Consider the following 22116-nt stretch of genomic DNA (forward strand, 5'->3'; position numbering starts at 1 on the left):
GAAATCAGATGAGTTCACTTTGTCTCCCTCTGTGTCTCCTACATACAAAGGCAACCCGGGTGGCAATGTGTCATGTCTCAGTAATCTTTTAGTCACACATAAGTCTCCACCAGGGATAAATAGTAGACACCACACAAGTATGCGGTAAGAACTGTGGCTTTAAGGCTCTCTTTAAGAGGATATATCCAAAGTTCTTAAAGAAACCTCATATATTTTAAGCGTCAGAAAAGCTAAAGGTTAATTTCCTTGAATTCAGTACATCCTGCACACAGGACATCGATGAATAAAAACTTAAAAAGAATACAGCTGAAAGCCAAGCAGTTCAAAGAACACTGTTGCCATTGCAACTTGATCTAATCGTGATGAAGGTTAAAAGTATCGGTCCATCCAGACCCTAGTGTAGATGAATCACTGCAAAGAAATTTCACGTCTAAAAGAGCGTCTGAATGTGCCTTCCTTCTATGGAAAGCTTTTGAACGAGTGAATGAAATGAGTCGCCCCCTGCTGGCTATGAGAAAAAAAAATGCAAGTTTTAGACAATCCTGGATTGCCCACTTCCTTTTTTATATAGGTTAGTCTCTGGATGTTTGAGAGTGGGCAAAATAAAGACCAGAGCATTAAATAATCTAGAATTCATTTATTCAGTAAAACAAGCCGGCTCATTTAAATATATTTTCCACACAACTTAACAGTGGAACGATCCCGCTCATGGCGCCGATTGGTTAATCGGTCATCTTTCACCACGCCCACTCACGGACACTTGTTTTTAATAATTAAGAAACCAACATTTCACATAACATTATCACGTCATTCAACCTAGTGAGGTGGACAGTTGCTTGAAAGGGTCAAGGCCAACACACATGCCTATAAATATAAACTAATACGTAACTATACTGAGCTAATTCATTTTTACAATCTTCAAAGCACAGCACGGTATTCCTCCTTTGTTAGCAGGGCTTTGATTTTTGAATGACAGGTATTTAGTCTTACCATAGAGCCAATATTGTTCCCATAAAACGGGATGATGGACTTCGTGCGTGCACGTTTGCACATCTTTGCAAAGCTTGAGAAAACTCTGCAAACTTTTAACACCCATGTACTAGTGATTATGCCACTGGTAAAGGCTGACTGTAGCGTAGACAAATGCAAACAACAGTTTTGATTGCTAGAGCTGCTGGATTTAAACTGATGCAAGCAACAGTCCATTAATTTTATTTGCGCGTCGAGACGCATTAATGATGCGCCATCTGCGGCGCAGGAGACAAGTCTCGACACGGGACGAACCGGGCTACTCTCTGAAGCTTGCTCTTCTGCGGTAGCTTCTTGTTCTGCTCCCTCTGCTCCCCCTCACTCCTGCAAGGAAAAAAGACACTGGTCCAAAGAACACTCCTCCCCTCCTTCCTCCACAGAGACATTGCTTTCTCCCTCTTTAAACCATGATCTGGCTCCCAGCTTTCCTCGGCGCATGTTTCCCCTCTGAGCTTGCTCGTGTCATGACACAGTGCAGCGAAGGGTCGCAGTGGTCCCCTCTAACGCCACGGGAACCCCAAAGACGTGGACTCTTTTCCAGTGCTTTGAGTTTGGTTACATGAAATATGCCATGTTCGCAGGACTGCACGGTTCTTTTTCTGCTGCACTTTGTTTTGAGTTTGGCAGCTGGCCACGAAGGGCTCTCAGTCTCTGGCAGTCTCCTCTCCTTCTTTGCAGAACAAGGTCAGTGTGCTGTGGTGCAATTCTGTGCATGGCCCGACTAAGTGCATGACTAGAAGAATTTGTATCGTTAAGTGCATATCACAGTCAGTATGCACTAAAGGTAAAAGGTCTGTATAACCTGTGTTTAAACTCTGTTTTGTAGGTCAGTTGTCAGAGTCAGAACTGTCCATTGTCCACCCAGTGAAAACCGGCGCAGATGGAGGATTCATCTCCCACTCTTTGTCTCACCACTTTAATGGTGGGAGAATCAGGCGAGACTTGCAGTCCCATCCTCAAGAGAAACAGGTTTACTACAAGGTCATCTTCAAGGGAAAAACCTTAATGTTCAATTTGACTGCAAACAATCACCTGGTTTCAAATGACTACATCCTGGAGAGCAGGAATGGCAGTGCCAACAGGACTGAGCATCGTCTTTCTGATGGAAATTCTTGCCACCTTCTTGGCACCGTGGAAGCGTCTGATGTGAGAGGAACTGCTGCCATCAGCACCTGCAGTGGGCTGGTAAGGTGTCACAGTGTTTTATAGCTGTAAAGGTAATTTTATTCTCACTCTCATTCATCAAATTGAGCTGGTGGATGCTTGTGTTTAAATCAACATGCTTTTATCATGATTTTTTTTTAATTACACCAGATAGCAGCTATCACTATGGGTATACTGGTATGCGGTTTAGGCAACTCCTCCATCTGACAGTGCCCTGTCTGTTAGTTTGCTCTTCAGAGACTTCCCGACACTGTTTGCTGAAGGACTGTGCTGCAGACCTTCTGACGACTGCTGCTTCTCAGACTGACATGAGACCCTTTCCGTCTTCCTTGTGGTTCAGATGTTTTCGTCTTCTTTCACCCTCACTCACTCATTCAGAAATTTGCATTCATGGATTATCTGTTCCTTTAGAGACACTTTGCAAACGCCAACAGGATGTGAGAAAGTTTCAGTAATAGATCTTGGCACATTCTCGTGCGTGAGTGGAGCAGTAAAGTTTGACAGATGGAGAGAGACGTTGAGTTTTTTTTTTTTTTAACTTGGGCTATAGTGTTTCTGTTCAAATAAGCAATTTAACTACAAAGCAGAGAGGACACCTGGAAAAAAAAATCAGAGTGATCCAATATATGAAGAAATATGTTTTTAAATACGACGTGAACAATTTGTGGTTCACTGATTTCTGAGAATTTTTAAGTTGTAATCCATCTATTCAGCACACAATCTTATTTCAAAATGCGCTCTGGGGTTTTTGTTTACACAATATTACAACATTTTGAAATTGCTAAAAAGTACGAGTATGTAGAAGAGGATGAACTTCCTGCCTTTGAAATGATAGGATGTGTCACTTTTAGTCACAAAGAATGTTTCAGTGTTCATGTTTGATTGTGTCACAGCAGGAATTCCACTCCTGCAGGGTCTTGCCTCCTGCCTCTGTGCTATGTGTGTGTGGGTTTCCCTGCATGTTTACACAGTTCATTTGTAACATGTGACTCAGGACGAGACCAGAATGACAGCCAACCTAGCAACATAATTTATATCTGACCCATTTCACAGCCACTCATATAATCCTAGAAGGAAAAATGTGTTGCGTCACTCAAAAATCCACATATCTGCAGCCTAATGGCGTTCTGGGGATTTTCCTGCAACACAGAATTCCCCAGTTAGTCCCTTCACTCCAACCTACGAGGGAAACTGCTCTAATTTATCACACAGACTTTCTGTTCTGTGAAAGAAGGTTTATAGCTGCTAAACCCAAACAGAGACCACTAAACAGCTAGACTCAGCCAGACAGATGTGGGAGTGAAGCCCTACCAGCTGCTGCAGAGATTATTCACCCTCACGAGACAAGTTGAAGTGGACTAGTTACAAATAGGAATTCAAAAATAATTATTTGTTAATGTTGCATGAATAGGAAGCAAAAGGGATGGAGAAAAATGCTTTATACAGCTCAGTGATTCCTGATTTTAATTCATATCAGCAATTAAAATTAATAATAACACAGAGTTGGTTCAGTTAAATTGTTCAGCTCCTTCGTGCTTTGTTTTAGTGAAGATAATTTCTCTATAAATCTTCTCTGTAACAGTTAGCATTGTTGTTGTCTTTAAATTCAGAGCTGACTGAAGAAAACACTGTCTTCCATCTTCATTTGGTCGACCAACAACACCAAAAAAAGAAAATTAAGTTATTTATATTGTCAGAATTTTAAAAGTTGGAACCAAAGGCAGTTTTCACTTTCTATAGTCATAATAAATGAGTTACAATTAAAATATTTGACCAAACATGACAAACTCCACCCATTACGCAGCAGACAATAGAGCAGTGCCATGATTCTTCGTTGTTGTAAGGCAACAGTGAAGCTGCTATTACATTAATACCTCCAACTGCAATTTTAACATCCTGCTTCTGGTTGCAAAAACAAGGGTGCAGTTGCTCAAACAAATACACTTTTGCATTACACTGTGTCTTTATAGCATGCAGGTAACCCTTCACCTTTTCTATTTACTGCAAACATGGAACCATGAAGTGGATAGCAAAAGGGTGGAAAATGCTTTCACTGTTCCTTTTATGTTTTTTATGGTAAAACCATTAATTTAGGTAAACCTAAAGCTTTCTCAGTGGAGACTTTTCTAATCCCTGAGGCCCAATGCGAAACAAGAATTTACAGGTTCAGACCTATTATACTGGTATTTTCCCCACTTAAATGCATGTTTGTTCCACCATGCACATGAAAAAATGGCAATAATCGTTTTGACCTCTCGGGAAGAAATGAGCTCGCACATAGAACCATCTTATGAATTAAAGAGAGAAGAGAAGTAAGTGTAGGGAAACATGCAACTACTGATAAAAAGCTAAGAATAAATGCACGTTTGTTAGTAATTGTTGTGATTAATCATATTGCAGTAACAAGCACCGTTTGACCCCACCTCTCCTCGTGTCGCTCTAATCACTGCAGAGTCCACAGGCTATATAACAGAGACTTTATTTCAGACCTAGTTGGCCAGCACTCAGAAACCCACAGAAGCAGGAAAGAAGAAAAGCAGTTCCATATGGCTGATGTATTTAGAGCACAGACCTGTGTTATGGTAACCTCCCTTGGCTTTGCCACCTCACACCCAAACAGCATGCTTCCTCAGAGAAAGGGGATTATTGGTCAAGGGGGGCTAAAGGGGAAAGAGCTGGTCAAAGTGAAGACTGATATCCAGTTTAATGCTGTTGTCACAGAAATTCAGAATTTCATTCTTCAGCATTCTTCACTTTGTTAAAATGGGAAGCAAAGTCCTTGTTAGTATCCTTGCAAGTTTCTTTTGATTGTTGAGCAGAGGCATCACAGAAGATCTGTATCTGTACCTGGTCACAAGTAACATCATAACCATACTGTATAAGCAACTGCAGACCGTGTTCCACAGTAGAACAGCATTTGGTATGCACATCAGGCAGAGAAATGGTCTCAGTGTTTGGAAGGGCCTCCCTGTAGCATTCCTGCTTGGCTGATCTGTACTCCACCACCTGTCTGTGTCTGCTGGGACTGACTTGTGTTTTCCCACAGGAATACGTACAGGAGACTATGATAGAAAACATTACCAACAGAACTGCCCATCACATGCTTGATTTATTTTCATACAGTCTATGTTTTTCTTGCAGGAACACGATACAACTCCAAAAGCAAAGATATGATGATATATTATTCCAGTCACATAGTGTTTGCATGAGATATAGAGAAACAGTGAAATCAGCTGAGTGTTCTCTGCACAGGGCCTTCAGGAAGTCTTCCCAGCTGACTGTAGATATCATCGTGCATGCCTTGCAGATGAGGCCACTGCAGCTCTGGGAGCTCTGGCTGAAGGCCACACTCTGAATAAGTCCTCTTTGACCTTTATCAAAATTGTTTTTAATTTGATATATATATATAGGTAAAGTTTGTTTAGTACATGCAAGACCGTAGCTTTTGGAATGACTGAAAAAACAGTCCCGAGCAGCTTGTTTCATAAATTCATTACAGCATATAGGGTAAAGTAATCTTTTCAAAGACTGAACTCCCTGAATCAAGCAATGAGATATTCAGCCAGTGACTTTTTTCTTCTTCTAAGAAACAGATGTGAAACTTGTCAGGATGACCCAGAAAGCTGAAACTACTACTACAGTAAACAGTGGGGTAGATCCCCAGAACCACAACCAGCCAAACCATAAATACTGCATGGCCTAATTTTTCACATCTGCCCTTGGCTGCTGAAACTATCTGAAAAAAATCCAAGAATCATGTTCATGTTTTTAAAACTTTATTTATTTTTTTTGTTCAGAGAGCCTCTCTTCGCTCTTTGCTCAGCTGCACTGACGCAGACTCTCTTCTTTCCATTCGACTGTTGAAAGACTGTTGGTCGTATGTCTGTCAGTCTGTGTTTTGCCGGTTGGTTTAATGAAGGAGGGACAGGTTCATCCTGGATCAGTCTGGGCATGTTTGGACTTATCTTGATTAAAAAAATAAAAGCCCATACAAACACTCACAGAGTCACTTTAACTTAAACAACATTCCTCATGAATATGTTTATAAGCAGAAAAGTGAACAGAATTGCATTTTATGCCTGATTGCATGCATGTCCTGTATTTTTTCATTTGCATTTATGTGTGTGTTCACCAGTAGACCTCACTGAGCGGCAAGTGAAGAAGCTGCACCAGTAAGAACACGTATTGGCATACTTAGCAAGAAGTTGTTGTATTACTGCAGCAGCATAGAGAATGTGCCTGAGGGAAAGGCTGATATTCAGATCTGTTCACTAATGATAGCTTCTACCCAGATGGAAATTACTCTGGAGCGACGTTTTTTAGCAGGTTTAAGGGGACGCCTACGCCTCAGCTTTGTGGTGTGGAAATTGTAGAAGCACTATACTTTTTGGTGATTTGTTGTCAAGCTTTTAAGTGGTGCAACACAATAGAATGCTTGATAGGCTTTTTGTTTCACTCACAGTCTGAGAATGCCTGACGTTAGACTTTAATCCACATTAAGTCTTTGGCATGATTTGGGGATAAAATCTGTGACTGAGTACAATACAATGATGATGATTGAGAGTGTAGATTTGCCCTAAAACCTGAGCTTGCTATACCCACACTTGTTGTGTGTTTTTACTGTACACATTTATTCCATCAATGTATTATTTTCCACAGAGAGGCTTCTTCGCCTTGGCAGAGGGACACTATTTTATAGAGCCTGTCCAGAAATCTTCTGATGATCCTGCAGGGAGTCGAGAGCCCCACATTATCTATCCAAGAGTTTCTACACAAAGTCAAAGAAAAAAACGAAGTCTTGAGTCCAAAAAGACGCCCAATCCCTGTGGAGTTCGAGGTGTGTATGTGAGTCCTGAATTAGTGTATGGCGTGTTTGTGAGTACTCTTCTGCTGGTGTTCAAGGATTTTTTTCCTCTGGCTGTGCTTGTGTCAAGAAAGATAAGCCACAAGTGTACTGCAAATAATGTCTTCAATTATTCACGCTTTAGATGCTCCAACTGACTCCATCCAGGTGGAGATGGAGAGGGAGGAATGGGAGAGGGAGCATCAGAGAGGGGAGGACCAGGGTCAATCGCGTTCACAGCGCTCAGTCAGTAGAGAGCGTTGGGTGGAGACCATGGTGGTGGCTGACTCCAAACTTATCCAATACCATGGCAGTGATAATGTGGAGTCCTACATCTTCACTATCATGAATATGGTGAAGGGTTTGAATGAACTTTTTTAGTTGATGTAAAGGTCTTTTAAAGCCTTTTACAATGAATTCTCTCGCTGTTGACAGGTGGCCGGAATCTTTCATGATGCTAGTATTGGGAATGCCATCCACGTCATCTTGGTGCGCCTCATTTTGCTACATGGAGAGGAGGTACTCTTCATCTGAATGAAGTCTTTAAGAAACCTCAATGTGCTTTTATAACATTTGCTTTGGCAATTCTTACACTAAATGTGGAACAAGAAAAGCAGAAATGGATTTGTGAAAACTGAGCTCACTTTCCAGGTTAGTCTGAGATAAGCTGGACAAACTTCTACAAATTTGCATAGTTTTCTAATGTGTAATAATGAGCTCTGATGTCTTGTATATAATGTGTATGCCTTGGCTTACGGCCTTACCACACCCCAACACACCAGATCTCGTCCGAAGCTAAGCAGGACCATGCCTTCTTAGTACTTGAGTGGAATACTAGGTGCTGTAAGTTTAGAGTGGATGAAGCTTAGATGTTAGAGCAGGTCATCTACTAATCGAAAGGTTGGTGGTTTGATACCAGGCTGCTTGAGTCTGCACGCCAAAAGGTCTTTGAGAAAGATACTGAACCCCAGTTGATCTCTGATGTGTGCATCATTGTGTGACTGTTAAACAGAAAGCACTTAGGTCGAAGGAATGTTGTATAAAGCAATTTAACTGTTTGCGAAGAAGAGTGCAGTATAAGAACAAGTCCATTTAATAACCACATTATTTGGAAAATGTGAATGAAAATTAATCAGTTCTGACGTCTCGCCCCTCCTCCTGACAACATCTGAAGCTCTAGGTTACTTCTTTACACCTTATAGTACACACTGGGATCTGCAAGTATTGAAGAAAAATGTTATCAAGTTATTTGCTAACTGTTCTGTAGCTACAGTTTAAAAAAAAGAACAACAAGTATGTGAAATTATTTGTTTCTGCTTGTTGCAGAAAGGGTTGAAAATTGTTCACCATGCAGACACTACCTTGGCTAGTTTCTGTGCTTGGCAGAAAAACCTAAACCCCCAGAGTGATACACACCCGGCTCATCATGATGTGGCTGTGCTGATTACCAGGCAGGTGGCAGATAACCCAGCATACATCAGCACCCTCAAAAGCTCAAATGAAATGTTTATACAGATGACATACAGATGACTTGCATGCGTCTCCCCCTATAGGAAAGACATCTGTGCTGGAATGAACCAGCCGTGCGAGACTCTGGGTCTGTCTCATCTGTCTGGGATGTGTCAACCCCACCGCAGCTGCAACATCAATGAGGATTCGGGTCTACCTGTTGCCTTTACAGTAGCTCATGAAATGGGCCACAGGTCAATATGTGTGTGTGAGAGAGTCTGGATTTGTAATGACTGTGAAATACTAGAATATTGTAACAAAGAAAGAGTCTGTAGTTCCTGTGTTCGGTTACTGTCTTCAATGTAGTGTCATAAAATCCCCTACCATTAGCTCACCAGCCTATTAGTGGACTGCTGGTGTGCAAATAATGACTAAGTTTCTAATAACCTGAAAGAAAAGGAAAGGATACCTGAGAGTCCTGTTGTATTGTGGGTGTAGATCATGTAATAGCACTAAAAGTGAAAGGACAGAGGTGTTGGGTTTCTTTTTAACTTTAAAGTTTAACTCAAGTTTAGTTGAGTCCAAAGAATCATTTGTTCCATCAGAGGAGGCTTTAACTATAAAATGAGAGCTGTTCCACGTTCCATTCGTGGTTAATTTCTGGTCTTTTGTCATGTTCAACTTTGGTTAAGCACCGTTAATGTCAACAGCTCGACTGATGTCAAACCACACCATATAAAGTAGAAGTTATGTCTATTTGTCTTCTCTTTATCTTGTTTGTGCAATAATTTAAAGTGCTTTTCCACTTTGTACTGTCATGAAACTCTAGAGTAAGAGTTATATGTACACAAACAAAAGTAAGTCAAATATCTGTTGACCTATTTCAAATGTGGAAACAAATGTGTTACAGGACTCAGCACATTCACTCATTGTGATTGCTCCATTATGGCAGTGTGAGCCATACAGACCACTATCCTTGTAAAATACTTCTGTGTAATCATGTTATCATGAATATTAATGCGGATTGTGTCTGAACACAGCTTTGGAATTCATCATGATGGCCAAGGGAACGACTGCGAGCTGGAGGGGAGACATCCGTTTATCATGTCCAGACAGCTGATGTATGACAGCTCGCCTCTCACTTGGTCTTCCTGCTCCAAAGAATACATCACACGTTTCCTTGAGTAAGCCTGAATCTGTACTTTTGTCTAAAGTGGGTCAGTTTTACATCTATTTGTCTTTGTCAAAAATGCATGAGATGTGTGCAATCTATGGGAATTTCCATGTACCTTTTTTTTTCTCGCTCTCTCTCTCTTTTTTTTTTGACAGCTGCACGGAGATTTAGCAGATATGCTAGTGCGGATTTGTATTGAGGTTGTGAAATTGATTCAAAACACACATTGGGTGTGGTGTGTGTTGGGGGGAAAAAAACACAGGCTATTAAAACAAACATGCAGTAAACCATGGCTGCAATGGCAAGTTTAAAGTGAAGCAAAGAACTAAAGCAGGAAATTATGTAAATGACAGAAAAGTAAGAAGAGCCTAAAGCAACATTTAGAGGGTGGCAACCCCTGCACAAGTATCTGCAAAGCTGGTTTCACACATTAACTCTGGACAGCTTAGGATGATCAGGACATAGCATTGTTGGGAATTGTTCTATTTGTACAACACGACTTAAACACGTATGTAATCCTGGAAAAACTTAGATGATGGTGCTGCTTCAATATAGTCTACACGAGATCAGTGCGATCAGTCACTACAGGGACTTGGTGTTAGGGAGTTAGCGCAGTAAAAATCATTAAATTTCCAGTTTATCTGGGCCAGACATCTACATCCTTACATGAAGATCCACTGGTAAGAAATTTCACATCTACAGAAGTGCAAACATATATGATCAATCGATTAAAAATATATTTGTTCACAACACTTTAAAAGTCCTTCTTCAAATTTAAAATTCTTCTTCTCACAAGGAAGGTCCTGAATAATCAAGTCCCATCTTATCTTAAAGACCTCATTGCATGATATCACCCTAATAGAGAAATTGGCACTGAGACTGCTGGCTTACTTTTGGTTCCTAGGATATTTAAGAGTGATGTAGGAGGCAGAGCCTTTAGCTTTCAGGCCCCCTTTCCATTGAACCAGCTCCCAGTTTGGATTCAGGAGATAGATCCCTTCTTTCTTTTAAAATTAAGCTTAAAATGTTGTTTTTTGTCCCAGAACCCTCTTTTAGGTGTACTGTAACAGGCCTAGGCTGCTGGGGCAGTGTTCCTTCTTGACTCAATCAGTTATTATTAGTTATTAATCTTTGCCTCTCTTGCACAATGCGTCTTGTGTCCAATCTCACCCCCCTCACCCCAAGCCAGTCATGCCGGATGGCTGCTCCTCCCCAAGCCAGGTTCTGACAGAGGTTTCTTCCTGTTAAAAGGGAATTTTTCCTTCCCACAATTCCCAAGTATTTGCTCATGGGGGTTCGTCTAATTTTTTAGGTTTTCTTTGTATTATTGTGGGGTCTTTACTTTCCAATATAAAGCGCCTTAGAGCAACTGTTCTTGTAATTTAGCCAGTTACCACAAAGTCGAGGTCAGAGCTCATATATAGGGAGTGCAGAATTATTAGGCAAGTTGTATTTTTGAGGAATAATTTTATTATTGAACAACAACCATGTTCTCAATGAACCCAAAAAACTCATTAATATCAAAGCTGAATGTTTTTGGAAGTAGTTTTTAGTTTGTTTTTAGTTTTAGCTATTTTAGGGGGATCTGTGTGTGCAGGTGACTATTACTGTGCATAATTATTAGGCAACTTAACAAAAAACAAATATATACCCATTTCAATTATTTATTTTTACCAGTGAAACCAATATAACATCTCCACATTCACAAATATACATTTCTGACATTCAAAAACAAAACAAAAACAAATCAGCGAGCAATATAGCCACCTTTCTTTGCAAAGACACTCAAAAGCCTGCCATCCATGGATTCTGTCAGTGTTTTGATCTGTTCACCATCAACATTGCGTGCAGCAGTAACCACAGCCTCCCAGACACTGTTCAGAGAGGTGTACTGTTTTCCCTCCCTGTAAATCTCACATTTGATGATGGACCACAGGTTCTCAATGGGGTTCGGATCAGGTGAACAAGGAGGCCATGTCATTAGTTTTTCTTCTTTTATACCCTTTCTTGCCAGCCACGCTGTGGAGTACTTGGACGCGTGTGATGGAGCATTGTCCTGCATGAAAATCATGTTTTTCTTGAAGGATGCAGACTTCTTCCTGTACCACTGCTTGAAGAAGGTGTCTTCCAGAAACTGGCAGTAGGACTGGGAGTTGAGCTTGACTCCATCCTCAACCCGAAAAGGCCCCACAAGCTCATCTTTGATGATACCAGCCCAAACCAGTACTCCACCTCCACCTTGCTGGCGTCTGAGTCGGACTGGAGCTCTCTGCCCTTTACCAATCCAGCCACGGGCCCATCCATCTGGCCCATCAAGACTCACTCTCATTTCATCAGTCCATAAAACCTTAGAAGAATCAGTCTTGAGATATTTCTTGGCCCAGTCTTGACATTTCAGCTTGTGTGTCTTGTTCAGTGGTGGTCGTCTTTCAGCCTTTCTTACCTTGGCCATGTCTCTGAGTATTGCACACCTTGTGCTTTTGGGCACTCCAGTGATGTTGCAGCTCTGAAATATGGCCAAACTGGTGGCAAGTGGCATCTTGGCAGCTGCACACTTGACTTTTCTCAGTTCATGGGCAGTTATTTTGCGCCTTGGTTTTTCCACACGCTTCTTTGTTGACTATTTTGAATGAAACGCTTGATTGTTCGATGATCACGCTTCAGAAGCTTTGCAATTTTGAGACTGCTGCATCCCTCTGCAAGATATCTCACTATTTTTGACTTTTCTGAGCCTGTCAAGTCCTTCTTTTGACCCATTTTGCCAAAGGAAAGGAAGTTGCCTAATAATTATGCACACCTGATATAGGGTGTTGATGTCATTAGACCACACCCCTTCTCATTACAGAGATGCACATCACCTAATATGCTTAATTGGTAGTAGGCTTGCGAGCCTATACAGCTTGGAGTAAGACAACATGCATGAAGAGGATGATGTGGACAAAATACTCATTTGCCTAATAATTCTGCACTCCCTGTATGTGAACTGGCATATTTTTCCTATTATAATTTTTGCCTTTTTAAGTAGTTTTCCCAGGTTCTAGTCTATTTAAGTGTTAACGTCTAGGTCTCTTTGCTTGAGTTTGAGCATTCAGATTTTCTCCTTTGACTCCCAACCACCATACCCTGTGATAAACAAATATCATATCTTTGTTTATCTGCCTTAGTCGTGGTTGGGGTTTCTGTCTGGATGACCGTCCTTCAAAGAGGGACTTAACCACGCCCCTGGCACGCCTCGGTGTACGCTACACCACACATCACCAGTGCCAGCTCCAGTATGGACCAAATGCTACCTTCTGCACTGAGGTTGATGTGAGTATTGCACAAGCACAGAAAAGTAAATCTTGTAGAAAACACTTTCTTCGCTTTCTTATTGTTTTGGGGTTATGTTTCTTTCAGAATGTTTGCCAGATTCTTTGGTGTTCAGTAAATGGTTCCTGCCGCTCTAAACTGGACTCACCTATAGATGGTACTCGCTGTGGACCAGAAAAGGTGAATTGTGATAGTCTAGGTTTTGTTTCCTTGTGTAAACAGACGGGTACCAGCAGCATCAAGAAGGTGGCACTGTCACAGAGACATCAGCATTGTCTTATACCAGCTGAAGTGGTATTTAACTTATATCACTATTCTGTATTCTAATCCAGTGGTGTATCTCTGGAGAGTGTGTGATTGTGGGTAAACTCCCAGAGACAGTGAATGGAGGCTGGGGACAGTGGAGTACCTGGTCTTACTGCTCCAGGACCTGTGGTATTGGAGTTCAGTCAGCAGAGAGGGAATGTAACAACCCCAAGTAAGAAATGAGTCTAACACCCATTTGAAATAGTTTTCACACTGTATGGCTATAGAATTGTTTTTTTGTTTTTTGTTTTGTAGTTCACAGGTTCAATGTCATCTGCCCCCAAAATACTGACATCATGTTGATTTTTTTTAACTGGTTCGTTCAAAGTGTGCTGCTCTTTTCCACAGGCCAGAATTTGGGGGCAAGTACTGTACCGGTGAAAGAAAGCGTTACCGGACCTGTAACACAAAGCCCTGTCCAAATAATATACCAACTTTTCGAGAGATGCTGTGCAGTGAGTTTGATACTGTGCCTTACCACAATGAGCTCTACCAGTGGATCCCTGTGGCAAACCCATGTAAGTACTCACAGCCTTAAATATGCAAGAAGCTTTATTTTTCAACATGCCAGTGATCACAAACACTGCCAATGCATTAAAAGCACACCTGAATAGCAGATCACACAATAGAACACTGTCAGTCATAGGCTGATCTCACAGTACAGTACTGTATATTTTACTAAAATTAAACTTCTTTTTTGTGGGACCACACAAAAAAATTGAGACCCACGGATATAAAGTGGAAGATTAGTAGATGTAATTGTATGTGTCAAACAAAAGGGGGCAGCATTTGTATTTAAAAGTCCACACTGATGCAGCTGCTGACTACATTACAGCTCAGCAGGGGCACAAAACTGTAACTCACTTCCTGTCTGATGTATTTTTGTCTTTCTTTTCTTTTTTTTTTTGCGTTCATATCACTTTTATTATTGTCAATCACTATATCTTGAAAATAACAGAACAGAATTATTTTCCCTTTTTAGCTCTTTAAAAATATATAACAAAATACGCTCACGTCTTAAGTGAGAAGCATGACTCATAACTGGCTCAAATAGACATTTTAGCAATTTGACAACATTAGCAATTTGTTTCATCTCGCCGTTATTCTCAGTAAATCCCTGCGAGCTTCACTGTCGACCAGTCAGCCAGTATTTTTCTGAGAGGATGTTTGACACCGTGACAGACGGAACACCGTGCTTCATGAACAACAAGTCCAGAAACATCTGCATAAACGGCGTGTGCAAGGTAGTGTGGCTGGGTAAGAGACAAATAGAGACTGGGGAGGGCTGTAGTGAAGCAGGCTGATACACTGCAGAGTTACTAAAATGTTAAAAAGGGATATTTTATGGAAAAAACTTGCGTTGAATTGTTATGTTTTTGTTTTATTTTAATGTGTTGTGTGTCTTTGGTTTCTAGGAGGTCGGCTGCGACTATGGCATCGACTCAAACGCAGTGGAGGATCGTTGTGGAGTCTGTTTGGGCGACGGCACAAGCTGTGAGACAGTTTATAAGTCATTTGATGAAGAAGGAGGCTTTGGTGAGTGCAACACAAGGAGTATTTTCAACAGCTGGAAACAAATTAAATTATCTCAACATGAGACATCATGCCATTACAAAATTGTGTTGTAACGCAAAACAGACAACCTATTAATGAGGAAAACTTTGATGTACCAACTAGAAGAGTGTGAAAACAGAGAATTCAAACATGTCTACAGGCACAAAGTCATTCGAGGACAGTTCATTACCATTACACCATTGTGTTGTTTCTTTGTTGTCATGGCAGCCATCTTGTCCACATAGTGCAGCTGTTTGTCCTGCTGTACTTGGCTGCTGTTACGTTATGGTGTGTGCGTGCATGCATGTGTAGCTACAGGCCCGTGTTTGCATTTGCCTAAAGATTCGCATCTTGTGCTGCTTTTACTGCGCTCGGAAAAGTATAACTCACCTGCCAAATCAACATGCTGCCAAGACAGATTCATAGAAAAGAGGCTTTAAAACAATAAAAATTCTCTCCTCTCGCTCTCTTTCTGTATGTGTTTGCCCTGCAATGCATCCTTTCCAGATAACCAGCCCAGATGTGTGAGACTTCAAAAGACTTAGACCAAGGCCAAACCTCCCCCTCCTTTCACAAACACACACCTTCCCACAAACATCATTAAACTCCAGAGACCCACTCACTGCTGTTTTCGTCCTCCCCCATCCCGCCCCCCCATCTACACAATAAAAAACAGAGACAGGGCAGTGCCCCCCACGCTGAATGCACACACGTACAGACATATGCACACACACACACACACACATGCCAACCACCCCCACAGACGTATCCCACCCTCTATTAAAGATCAGAGGGAAACTGTCTGGTAGTCTGGATGTGAGTGTGGCAGCAGCCATGGTGGGCCATCCATTACTCTGCTGTGACTCTGACTCCCCTCCTGAATCTCCCAGGGTACGTGGATGTGGGTGTAATACCTGAGGGGGCACGGGACATCCTGATAAAGGAAGTGGTGGAGGCAGGAAACTTCCTGGCTCTGAGAAGCGTGGGGTCAGACAAGTACTTTCTCAACGGCAACTATATCATCCAGTGGAATGGGGAGTATGAGGCCGGCGGGACGACGTTCTTCTACGAGCGCAGTGGGAACATGGAGAATCTCACCGCTCCTGGACCCACCAAGCAGCCAGTCATGCTTCAGGTAGGTCGTCATATTACAGAGGTGAAACATTTTTGATATGTAAAGACGCTATTAGAGAAGTAAATAAAGTTCCCTGCACTTTATTGTACCCCATACAATTAAATATCTCTGGGCACTTAAAAGCATAAGACAAGGAGTACAATATCATATTGATGAGATGGTCTCCTTGGAAAGGTACTCATAGTTCATGTGGTTGTTCAGTTGCTGTTTCAGGAGAAGAATCCAGGAATAAAGTACGAGTACACCATTAAGAAGACCAAAGAGACAGAAAATGAGATCCATGAGCCTATTTACAGATGGAGACACGGAGCATGGACAGACTGCAGCACCACCTGCGGCTTAGGTCTGAGTCACATTTCAGTAAAACAATTTTCTTTCTTTATTCTCTCATACCTAGTAGGATAATTTAAGGATTTTTGATAGGATCATGATATTCTTTCTGGATTTTTGTCCTTTCTTAGGTGAGCAACACCAGCCTGTGCGCTGTTTTGAAGTGGATGTGGGCGTAGTGGATGAGTCTCTGTGTGACCCAGACAGCCGTCCAGAAGATAGACACAGGAAGTGCAAGAATATGGATTGTCCTGCAAGGTCTTAATATTTTATATTTTTTAGCCTTTTTTTGTCACAGTCTGTACTATTATGTCCAAAAGAATTGCTTGAAACTTAAATATTTCCATTTATTTTTATTAACTTTCATTTAAAACCTTATCCTTACAGCTTTGGTTTGCAATTAACCTGCCCTGTTGCACTGTGCTTGATTAAACTAATTAAAAACAGGATTTTTATCACAGATAAAAATTCACTTTGTCGGTTTGAAATCTCAATAATTTGTTTTAATGGCTAAAATGTGTTTGCATCGAAAGAAGTTTAAATTTATAGTTTTGTTTGCTTTAATCGCATCAAAGAGTTCATCAAAAAAAAGAAAAACGAGTTCCTATAAATCACCAGTTTTATTTAGCCAAGTTTGCCATTTTAAAAGTTTAGCTTATTTGGTTAACTAACAAAGAACTAAATTCAAAAAATGCACTTCTTTGGTTTTGGCACTGAAATGCAGGTATTGAGAATACTATAAAGCATTTTGTAAGCTACAGCTCTGTTCGCTGTGTGAGAAAGATAACAACATTGTCGCTTGCCTTGCATTCCCCATTTATTTATTTGTTGCCAGTGGTCTCTTTATTCACCTTCTTTTCCTGTCTAACTCCTTGCCCTCAGGTGGTGGGTTGGGGGTTGGCAGCAGTGTACAGCCACCTGTGGCTCAGACGGACTGAGGAAACGAACGGTTCTCTGTGTCCGCACAGTGTTGGGAGAAGAAAGAGTGCTCCACCCTGTGGAATGCAAGAATCTCCTAAAACCAAAGCCTGTGGTGCCGTGCAACAGAGACGTACCCTGTGGACAGGAGTGGCTAGTTGGCAACTGGGAAGAAGTAAGCCTTTTTCTATGAATTTTATTTGCTTTTGACTTGAATCTTAAAGATCACAGACTTTCATAGCATACTGTAAAACCTTTCTTTATTTGTAAGGTAATGTCTTCTTTGTGTTCGTTTCTTCTTTGCAGTGTCCTGTCACATGTGGAGGAGGTGTTCGCTCCCGCCTAGTCACCTGTGCACTGGCACCCACAAAGACCTGTGACCCCTCGACTAAACCTAGGGCCAGATCACTGTGTGGCTTGCAAAACTGCCCAAACTCAAGTCTTCGTAGACGATTTGGGCCTGCATCTAAATACCGCCGCATAAACATCACTAAACCTCACTCCACTAAGCATCCTGGTTCTCCTTCATGGAATCCCATGACCACCCCGGCCACTGCTGCACCTACAACTGCTATCACTAGAACCAACAAGCAAATTACAACTACCATTTCTACCACCATCTCCCTTTCAACTCCTGAAATAGTAAATGCAGATGATCATGACTTTAACAGCATGATGAGGAAAAATGAGGGTGAGAGAAGGAAAGTTTTCCCAGTTAAATCCAAATCTGCTGAAAAGGATGGGAAAGCAGATGAAAAAAAGGTAGACGAGGTAGAGGAAGAAGAGGAGGGTAGCACTCCAAATGTGCTGCTCTTCACCCCAGGATATGATTATGTTGTTGATCCGATGACAGAGGAGGACAGGATTATTGATCTAGATGTTTTTACCACAGCTTCACCACTGAAAAATCCTGTTAAATCAACCACAACAGTATCACACTCACTCATCACACCCACTCTCCAATTAAGTCCACTCACTGTGCACATAACCAGGGCGCCGACCACATCTGCATACTCCACCCCACACACCAGTACTGAAACGTGGGCAAAAACCACTCACTTTTTATCTGACCCCCACACCACCTCACATGTTAATCCCCCCTGGACACACCGGGTCACGCTGACCACTCCCATGTACAAGTACCGCTCAGTCACATCAAAAACTGGTTATCACGCAAGGAAAGCGCCTTCTACAACAGCAAGCAAACAATCCACCATGACAGCATTACCACAGCCCACATTAAAGACGAATAAAATGAAGAAGCTTGCTGTGACACCCAAAAAAACCACCACTGCCACTCGTGCTAAAAAGCCTACATCCAGGGACAAAGGTAGTCGGTCTAAGAGCCAAAAGCAGCGATCCGGACATCATAAGAGCAGCTCAGGAAGTGACCAAAGCAACTTGATGGCCATAGAGCCTGTCGATGTGGATGTATTCTGGGTTGTAGGAAACTGGAGTGAGGTACTTTATCAGGATGCTATCCTACTCTCTAACTACAGGCTTGACATTAATGGTAACGTCTGAAATGTTTTTAATCAGAAATTTCTCCTCCTCAGTGTTCAACAACATGCGGGATCGGAGCAGTGTGGAGGACAGTCAAGTGCAGCTCCCAGAACGACGAGGACTGTGCCAACGTGAAGAGACCTGAGCCTGCTCGTACCTGTCACCTGCAGCCCTGCGCCACCTGGCAAAGTGGCAGCTGGAGCAAGGTGAGTAACGTTAGATTTCCTCCAGTCACTGAATCTGATAATTGCGCTTCTTACTTATTAAATATGCTTAATACTTAATTGTACTTACACTCATTGTCTATTACTTTTCCAAATGAAGTTGGTTCATTCAGACCCGATTTTTTTTTTCTTGCCATTTGTTTATGAGTCGGTTATTGTTTATCATTTTCTCCAAAGTGTCCGGATGATTGCGCGGTGGTGGGAAGGAGGTACCGTGATGTCCAATGTGTTGATTCCCAGACTAAACGTCCTCTCAGACCCTTCCACTGCCAAGCAGTGTCCAGCAGACCCCTTAACACCTTGATTTGCCCCCACAAGCCCTGTATGAGCTGGAGTGCATCACCATGGGGACCGGTAGGAAAAGCATCCACTCACATCTCTGTATATGAGACGTTTGTAATCATGTTTATAAAAAAAAAAAAATAATAATAATATTTTTTTTGTCTTTTTCATCTCCAGTTGTGACTATAGTTTGGACTTTACCTGCCTTTGCTTTTTAGATTTTTTTCCCCCTTAAATTCAACAATGCTTTGGAGCCTTGTGAGCCTGATTCTTTATTCTTGAAAATTATCATCACTGTTTCTAAAGCTGCCCATTTTTATTTATTTATTTATGTATTTTCAGATTTTGGTACCATTTCTACTATTTTCATCACAAGCCGCAGTTATTTCTGTTCTACTGGAAGATGTGGCCTGAACTGTATGACACTGATGATATTTTTTGCCACATGGTGTCTCTTGTGTTACCGTTACAGATACAGTTAGACTTTATTACAATCATAGAAAAAGAAAATTCACCCTTTTGAGTGCTTTTGTCTTTCTCAGTGTTCTGCCAGCTGTGATGAAGGTGTCAGAGAGCGCCTGGTGTATTGCCCTGAGCCTCATCGCTGTAGCAACACACTCAGGCCAAACAGCACTGAGCCGTGCAGTTTAAAACAGTGTACTTGGTGGAAGACTGGGGACTGGGAAAAGGTCAGCTATACTTTGCACATTTAATGAATTTTTACATGTTTCTGTGCAATATAAATTTATATTAATTAGGTTTAAAACAGAAGTAAACTAAACTATAATTTTATATATTTTTTGGTGTGAATTTGCAGTGCTCTGTGAGTTGTGGTGGAGGCCAGCAACAGCGTGCTGTCAACTGTGTAAGCAAAAAGGATTTGGCTGTAATGCCAAACAGCCTCTGTGAGAAGATTTCCAAACCAGAAACACTCAGGAAGTGCAATATGCAGGAATGCAAGACAAACAAAGGTTTGTATGCCAAAGTAAATTATTTGGATGAAGATTAGCAAAGCAGATTACCTGTTAAAACATGAATGCAGTTTCCATTACGTTTTGTTTCTTGAGTGAGTGAGGGAGGTGTTTTGGTCAAAATCACTTAAATTTGATATTTGTATGGCTTTAAAGTGTTTGCTCTAAGGTTGTGTTCCTTGTTATGCAGGTCCACTTTGCAAGAAAGACACCATGTCCTCTCGCTTCTGTGACAAGCTGAAGCGATTGGGTCGCTGCTCTCTCAGGTCGGTCCAGAAACAGTGTTGTATCACCTGTGGGACATAGGATGTATACGGTCCTGGCTAACTACAACACTTACTGTATCCTTCTGAAATACTGGTATAAAGCCATGTCATCCACAATCTAGGAGACCAAAGTATTAATGACCACATCAAGAATCTCCTCTTAATCAACACAAACAAACAAGGATTTCTTTTTTCCCACCAATTTGGGGTTTTGTATTTTATTTTATTTTATTTTTTCTTGAAATATCAGAAAGGAAACAAACCAAAGCACTGATGGTACACATTTGGACTGTTACAAATATTGGAGATGTTCAGTGTTAGAAGAAATGCTTGAGCTATACAATTTTAAATATTTTCTTAGTAAATTTAAATGATATTTGAGAAGCACAATTCAAAAGTTATAAAATCTCACCACATAGTGTCATAAATTAGGTTATAAATTAAGACAAACTATGGACATTTCTTCTTTCTTAGTCCTTCGGAAAATATCTTTTTGTACTAAAGGTGCTTTTATAGGCGATGTGCTGATGATTAACAGCACATGTTACTATTCTTTTATGTCTTTCTGAGATGAATGGTAAATACAGAATGTAAATAAAGATGTTCTAATACTGATAATCTCAGGCCATTTTCACACATGAACTCGGGTGCAGTCATTGTCTGAAGTTATCCTTCCTTCATTGAGCGTTATGGAGACGAGACAATGACCTGCAGTACTCATACACGGGCTTAATTGGTAATCGTATGGACTTTGTGCTGTGGAGCTGGTGGAACAAAGACACTTTAATGTCTTTTAATTTGAATTTGCTGTCACACAACTCCCATGGATAATTCCTAGAAAAGTTCAGGGCTGCAGTTCAGTTCATGCGTGAAAACGGTTTAAGTCGATTTATACTTTTTATGAATGAATTTCTTTTTTTCTTTAAAAAAAAATGCTTGAACATGTGTTTATGTTCTGAGCTGGCACTGGATGTTTACATTATCATTGGTATATGTTCCTGCTTTTAGTCATTGTTGTTACGATTTTAAAGGATAATTAAATCAGCTGCAGAATCTGCACAATCCTGCAGTGCTTCTCCTCTGGTGTGAGATTTACCAATGAGAAAGAGGTGTTGCAGGTCATCCCTCTCGGGTCACTCTAAAGTTGGCCACTGTGTTTAATGTGATGTTGTACAGGCATTATCATTGTCACGCCCTGGGTATGTCACCCTGACTGATTTGTCCTTCTCATGGCTCCATCAATAAATGTGACGATAAAAGACAATTGTGCTGAACATCCATTTGTAAATTTACACCTACACTGTTGCTTGAATACCACAAGTATAAATAACAATATTAAAACCCAATCCAGCCTTCAATAACCTTCTTTCCATAAGCGACTTCTACTTTGGGACCTTTTGTGTCGACAAGGTCATTCTCACCTGAAAGTGCCGCATGCTTACGAATGTGTAACACCTGAATCAGCAGCACCAAGCTCTGTTTCAGGGATTGGGTTCAGCTGGCCCATATTTATCAGGCTCCTCTGTGCCGGATAACTTGACACGAATGGACTTTGCCCTGCTACACGCACCCTGCGGCTGTCATTCAAGCCAGAGACCAAAAGTTAGTCAGCAGTAATGGAAGGAGTAACACAATACAGGGTCAGTGTGGAGCCTTGTG

The 22116-nt window shown here is 41.3% G+C and overlaps 1 protein-coding gene across 2 annotated transcripts; it reads left to right on the forward strand.

Moving 5' to 3' along the window:
* Positions 1–1274: 1274 nt before the first annotated feature.
* Positions 1275–21721, forward strand: LOC146376452 (A disintegrin and metalloproteinase with thrombospondin motifs 12-like). 2 transcript variants are annotated; one of them, XM_084946395.1, is made up of 24 exons: positions 1275–1713; positions 1856–2214; positions 6853–7030; positions 7182–7390; positions 7472–7555; positions 8363–8487; positions 8590–8739; positions 9526–9669; positions 12824–12968; positions 13056–13148; positions 13301–13446; positions 13623–13792; positions 14385–14518; positions 14690–14810; positions 15719–15963; positions 16165–16306; positions 16425–16551; positions 17176–17386; positions 17518–18672; positions 18768–18920; positions 19116–19292; positions 19763–19909; positions 20038–20191; positions 20382–21721. In XM_084946395.1, the coding sequence occupies exons 1-24, from the start codon at positions 1596–1598 to the stop codon at positions 20495–20497; spliced, it is 4803 nt and encodes a 1600-aa protein (XP_084802521.1). In that variant the 5' UTR covers positions 1275–1595; the 3' UTR covers positions 20498–21721. The 2 variants fall into 2 exon arrangements, with proteins under 2 accessions (XP_084802521.1, XP_084802522.1); XM_084946396.1 differs by lacking the exons at positions 1275–1713; positions 1856–2214 and adding an exon at positions 2238–6365.
* The last annotated feature ends 395 nt before the right edge of the window (positions 21722–22116 follow it).

This window comes from Perissodus microlepis, chromosome 12 (assembly GCF_051167445.1).
Source record: "Perissodus microlepis isolate ML-2025 ecotype Zambia chromosome 12, ASM5116744v1, whole genome shotgun sequence".
Taxonomy (NCBI): domain Eukaryota; kingdom Metazoa; phylum Chordata; class Actinopteri; order Cichliformes; family Cichlidae; genus Perissodus; species Perissodus microlepis.